The 6,000-nt window shown below is 45.3% G+C and overlaps 1 protein-coding gene across 7 annotated transcripts in view; it reads left to right on the forward strand.

Annotated features, from left to right (window-relative positions):
- Positions 1-4,824, forward strand: part of TECTB (tectorin beta) — a 114,042-nt gene extending 109,218 nt beyond the window's left edge. For all 7 annotated transcript variants that reach the window (XM_077126023.1, XM_077126025.1, XM_077126022.1 and 4 more), the window contains 4 exons: positions 804-966; positions 2,394-2,466; positions 3,575-3,607; positions 4,562-4,824. In XM_077126023.1, the coding sequence (XP_076982138.1) occupies positions 804-966; positions 2,394-2,466; positions 3,575-3,607; positions 4,562-4,611 (319 nt within the window). In that variant the 3' untranslated portion in view covers positions 4,612-4,824. The remainder of the gene's footprint in view (positions 1-803; positions 967-2,393; positions 2,467-3,574; positions 3,608-4,561) is intronic.
- The last annotated feature ends 1,176 nt before the right edge of the window (positions 4,825-6,000 follow it).

Consider the following 6,000-nt stretch of genomic DNA (forward strand, 5'->3'; position numbering starts at 1 on the left):
CAGTCATGACAACCACATTGCTAAATGTTCCCAGATCGGGGGGAGGGGGACAAAATGGCCCCCACATGAGAACAATTGACTGAGACCCATGCTCATCGGTGTCACTATTTGTTCCTTTACTGAATCATTACCTTTAGGACTTTGAACTTCATAAAAACACTACATTATCATTATAGAGAATTTGAAAAATAAAGATGACAAAAATGAAAATGAAACAGGCCATAATTCCATGACTTAATAACAGTCAATTTTAACATTTAGTTGGTTTTTTTCCAGTCATGTTTTTTCTCTTCTTATTTTGAAAATATGACTACATTTTTGGTGAAGGTAATTACACAATACAGTACAAATAGTTTTAAATAATATAAATTCAAATTTCAAGGGGCAAAGCCTCCAAAAACACACACATAAATGTGTTGGGTATGACTTGACCTTAAGTGGCAGTGGTGGCACTTTGGGAGCAGCTATTTCCTGGGAGCTTGTCTTTATCTGGTAGTATCCCTCATTTCCTGGATGATACCCCAGTCATCTAGGGGTCTTTATCTCTTGGGAATTTCACTTCGTTGAGACAGAGGTGGTGACATACCAGGTGTGTGGCTTATCATAATCCACCCTTCCTGCTGTCCCCATCTGTAGAAGGGGGACAGTCATACCCATCTCATACCTCCGTTGTCATATTAGTCAACGTGCTTTGGAGTAATAAAGCTCTGTAGAAAAGCCCAGGGGAGTGCTGTTGTTGTTATTGTGTATAGTTGTCCCCGAAGCCCTTGCTCAAGTTCAAGGAGGAGATCTTTTCATTTCAGCTGCCCCACAGATGAGACGGTCCTCGTCCATGAGAACGGGAAGGATCACAGGGCAACCTTCCAGTTCAATGCCTTCCGCTTCCAGAACATCCCCAAACTCTCCAAGGTGTGGCTGCACTGTGAAACGTTCGTCTGTGACAGCGAGAAGCTCTCCTGCCCCGTGGTGAGTCAGCTGGCTCTGGAAGGAGGACGTTCTCAGGGCAGCAGGTGGTTAAGGAAACCATCAGCAGATGGATGGGGATATGAGTTGAGGGCTTCTGGGGGCAAGGGCTTTGGGGGTGGGGGCAGACCCTCCAGGCCACGTCTGCCCCAACACAGGCAGGCAATGTGGTATGGCCCATGTCACATAACCCACCAGGGCCTTGTCTTCTTATCTTTGAAGATTGAGTGGTGATAATTAATAATGGCCCTTCGCTTTTCAGAGAGCAACGTTAGGTAGAATGAAGGTGATAACAGGCATGGAAAATGCTTTGAAAAGGTTAAAAGCACAATGGAAATCCAAGGTCTAGGTGGCAGCCACAGGCTCTTAAGACAACTCAGTAGCTACGTATACTTAGCTCTTGACTGGGCAGCTTAAGAGTCTGCTTCTGCAGCTTTGGAGACATGCTGCAGACATCCCCGTCAGCGGGTCACAGCCGATCTGGTTCTATAAGAGGAAGGGTCAGCAGCTGGGACTCCAGCTTTCCAGGTGTGTATAGTGGAGCTCAGGCCAGGGAGTCAACTTTCTCTCTGCTTCCCCCCGCCAAGAAAGTGCTGCAGATTCAATCAGCATTAGAGCAGTGATTCCCAGAGTGTCGTCCAAAGACTGACCATCAGCATCACCTGGGATCTTGTTAGAGCTGCAAACTGTCAGGCTCAACTCTAGACCAACTGTATCAGAAACTCTGGGGTGGGCCCAGCACTCTGTGTCTTAACAAGTCCTCTAGGTTAAGTCTGATGTTTAGGAAATGCCTCCTTAGAAACTAAAAAGTGCTAAATTCCAAACTCACTTTCTCTGGTCTGGTCTCTTTAGACTAGGTGGAGGAGGGCACGGTGTTTCTCAAGCAGATACCTGCCCATGTATAAGCTTATTGGACCAACAGAAATAAAGTTATGATCTCTTCTATTAAAATGGTGTTTTGTGAGCACAAAGAGAGAGAGGGAAGAGGGTGCAGCATCAGGGAAAGGATGCAAGAGACATTTTACAAAGTACATCAAAATGTAAGTATCGATGCCACATTGGAAAAAGGAAAGGAAAGGAACCAGAACACATTTTGCAAGCATCCTGTCCTCAAATCACAGTGATAAAGTGTCATAGCCCATAAAAGCTTTACTTCTTATCAAAAGAGAGGCTGTCAGTCCTTCCCCCACCTAGTGACCTTTCAGCATGACCCTTTCAGGACCCCTTTGTGAGCTTGGAGAGGTAATGAAGGAAAGCTGAAGAAGGGATAAAAAAAAAAATTTGCTTAGAAAAAATAATAAATTTAAAAAGGTAAACTAATGTCTGTTGACCGGGAGATTTGATTCCATCCTGTTTGTGATTTTTTTTTAATCTCTCTCCTCTCCTCTGCTCATCCCATTCTGCCTTCCCTCTGCCTCCTGGGTTTTCAGACCTGCGATAAACGGAAGCGCCTGCTCCGGGATCAGACTGGGGGCGTCCTGCTGGTGGAGCTCTCCCTCCGCAGTAAGCCCCTCTGCTTCCCACATGCTCTGGCTCACCTCAGGGCCGCGTCCACAGGCACGGCCGGTTAGAGCATTTTGACCGACATGCCAAACCAGCGGTGCCTGGAGACACCGCCTCATCCGCTCCGCGGGTCCTCCCAGCCGGGCGCAGCTCATGCAAAGCTAAGGAGCTGGTTTGTTAACTACCCGAAGGAACTCTACCGGCTGCCTGAACTCAAATGCCCCCGAGGAATTAGGAAGTGTTGAGCTTCCTAACACATGGCACAGTTCGAGATAATAGACAATGAAATGTCCTGGGAGCGTCCAGCCTGGCCCGGAGCTGCATTTGAGAAATAAGAGACCCTGCCCAGCCCTGTCCTCAAGGAACTCCCCATCTAGCAAAGACAGAGCCGGGAAACAACTCAGGGCAAGGGAGGTGACTGTGAAGAAGGGTGGGGAAGGGGCAGGGTGCAATGGGAGTATATTACAAGGCGGTTTAGCCTTGTCCCAGGCTTAGGGAAGTGTGACCTGAAGGATGGTGTGACTCAAAGGGAGTAAGACCCGTGGGAAGGTTGGGGCCTTAGTAGCCGCACCTTAGATGTAGTCACCCATCCACGCGGTGGTCCAAATCCACGCAGCTGCCTCCTTTGGTGCAGCCTAGAAGCTAAGGATGGTTTTTAAAGTTTTATGTGGTTGAAAAAAGGGGGGGAGGGGCGAAAGGACAATATTTCACAATTCATAAAAATTATAGGAAATTAAAATATCACTGTCTATAAAGAAAGTTTTATGGGACCATAGCCCCATTTGTTCCGTTAGGTTTTGTCCATGCTGCTCTCCCAACAGCAGAGTCGAATAGTTCCAGTAGAGCCCATACAGCTAGGAAGCTGAAAATAGGAGCTAGCAATACCTGGCCCTTTAGAAGAGACATCTTACTGGCCCCTGCCATAGGGGAGAAATGGGGTAAGATGAAAGCTTTGTGAGCCTGCTGGATATAGGCTTTGCCCTAAAGGTAATAGGGAGCCTGGAGTTATCATCATACCCTCAGGGCTGTGTTTCAAAGCAGCTCTGAGACTTCCCTTTCCATTATTTTTTTTCTTAAACCATCTGCATTCTCTCTTTGCTCACTACAGGCAGGGGATTCTCAAGTTGCTATAGCTTCTCAGGTAAGGAAAAGAAACCCCTCTGGGAAAAGTCACGGGGCAACACTTTGAAAAGGCAGGTGTGTGTTTTAAAAGAAGCTAACAAGCCTTAAAATAAATGGAAAATTACACTTTAGAGCCTACTTTAGAGAGCTGGTCCCACTCCCCCAAGTCTCAGCAAAGCTTCACTTGGGTTTCTCCATATAGAGAATACGATTTCCAATCAGCTGTTCATGCGACAACTTTGAGTCCCTCCAGTGGCTCTGTCACTCTCAACTGGTAGGCTTGGGTAATGACCACATCTCCCCATTCCCCAGCTTCCTTGGGAAAATTAGCCTAGAAATTTCCATTACCACAGCTGCCTGCTGTATGGGTGAAATATTACAGAGCAGCCATCCAGTAAGGGTCAGCCACGATGATAAGATTCTGTGCCAGCCACTCTCCCAGGCTCTGTGGTCTCAGCAGTGACCCAGACTGGCGAGACCCCCGCCCTTCCTAAAATGAGTGAGGGGTGCGGTGGGGTGAGGGACAGTGATTTAGACAGCAATCAGAGCAGTCTCTTTGAGGAAGAAACATTTCAGCTGTGACTCAAGACCTCATCTGGATAAGAAGGCGGCTACTGTGCAGAGATGGGTAAGACTGGTCCATGTATTAATAATTCCACAGGTGTGGATTGTGCTCTCCACAGTTACAAGAAAACACTGTAAACTAAATTTCTATAGCTTCCCATTTTCAAAGGAAGTTCTACAAGTGCACCATCGTGCTTTATCCAAGCGCAGATTCCCATTTGTCAGCATTCCATCACTAGCTTCATTGTCATATTCATTCTACTGATAGGTGAGCTACAGAAAGCCCAAGAGATTAACAAAGTTAACTTTGTATAAAGTATATTTAAGATCCCTGAGTGGACTCCTTGGTCTTTTAGTTGTCCTTAAACTGTTTCTGAGCGGGCTGACCCCTGTCCCCTCTGGTTCACAGATGTTCTCTATCAGCTCATCGTGACGCTGGGGATTTGTGCCATCTTATAGGAGAGAGCCAGGCAGCTGCCCCTCCACCCAAGGTCATCTCCTCTGCTGAAAGCAAGGTCACGGTTATTGTATTGCCAAAAGAACAGACAGAAGACCATACTGTTGGGGAGCAGAGAATAGGACTTTGCCAAATACGTGTTCCAGTGATTTTTGTAAAATTCAATGATTATTTTTTTCCTTTGTGCCCCAGTTCCACTTTTTATTTCCCATGGCTCGTAGATAACTGTGGCTGGGGATGGGGTGGGGGTGGGGGGGAGCCTCCTGCACTCCATAATCAAGTCGGGGCTGCAGTGGAATCCTTTGAAAATTATCCTAATTTTAAAAGACTTGCACATCTAATCAGGTAAAGCTGAGCATTTGGGGGAGGATGTGGGGCAGAAACAGAAGCCGATGCCGAATACAAAATGCAGAGGAACTTTGCCAGTGAGGGGCTTTGTCATTGAGGCTGGGTGAGGACCAGACTCAGGTTCCAGGGCCTTCCAGAGAGGATGTGGACATGAGAGAGGAAGTCAGAACTTTTGCTTTAACGCGAGTAACGTAAGGGAAAATGATTCTTGAGAGTCCCTGGTGCTAACCTAATTTGTTTTTAGTATAGTTACCTAAATATGTATAAGTATTATATAGGTATTAAGTCCTTACTTTTATAGCTTAAGATACTTCCAAAAAAGCAAGAAAAAAGTACATAGAAATAAGACTACAAAATGAATAAAATTCCCATTGACATTAACATCATAGTAATGTGATTTTGCCAAAATGAAACTGCTGCTTCCGACAGGACTCTGGAGTCTGCGTCCCGCGTGGGCTCTCCCCTCTGCTTGGCCCCCATCCTCTCGTGTGCCGTCTGACACGCAAGGTTCTCACTACCTTTTCTATTTGCTCTGCTGCCATAGCTTCATTTCTACAGAATGATCTGAGCTCATTTAGCCTTTACCTAAACACTCAAGCCCATCCCTGTTTTTTGTTTTTTGTTTTTTTTGTCTCATTAACTCAGAAATTAAGCTCCTTCTCAAATCTCCAGAGACATAGCACATGTTTGTTTGGTAACAGACTAGACTAAAATGACTAATCTCAGTCTCAAAGCTGGTGCTTTAACCAGTTTGGTATCTCTTCTTTCTATAAACTCGGATTTTTTTTTTGTAGTCAGGAACAACAGAAGCAATATTTCATTGGTTCTAGTCAAAAAGTCTTAAATAGATTAAGCATAGACATAATCATCCTTGGCTGTCAGAGAAAAACAATGTTGTGTTAGTTTTTGGCTTATTTTATCACTCTTATGATCTTGTATCTCTACCTGGTGCTATGAAATAAATAAAATATCTTAAAATAAATAACCTATGACTACAATTTACAGTGTACATATATCAAATTGACAGCCAATTCCTCCACCTT

This window comes from Tamandua tetradactyla, chromosome 13 (assembly GCF_023851605.1).
Source record: "Tamandua tetradactyla isolate mTamTet1 chromosome 13, mTamTet1.pri, whole genome shotgun sequence".
Classification (NCBI taxonomy): domain Eukaryota; kingdom Metazoa; phylum Chordata; class Mammalia; order Pilosa; family Myrmecophagidae; genus Tamandua; species Tamandua tetradactyla.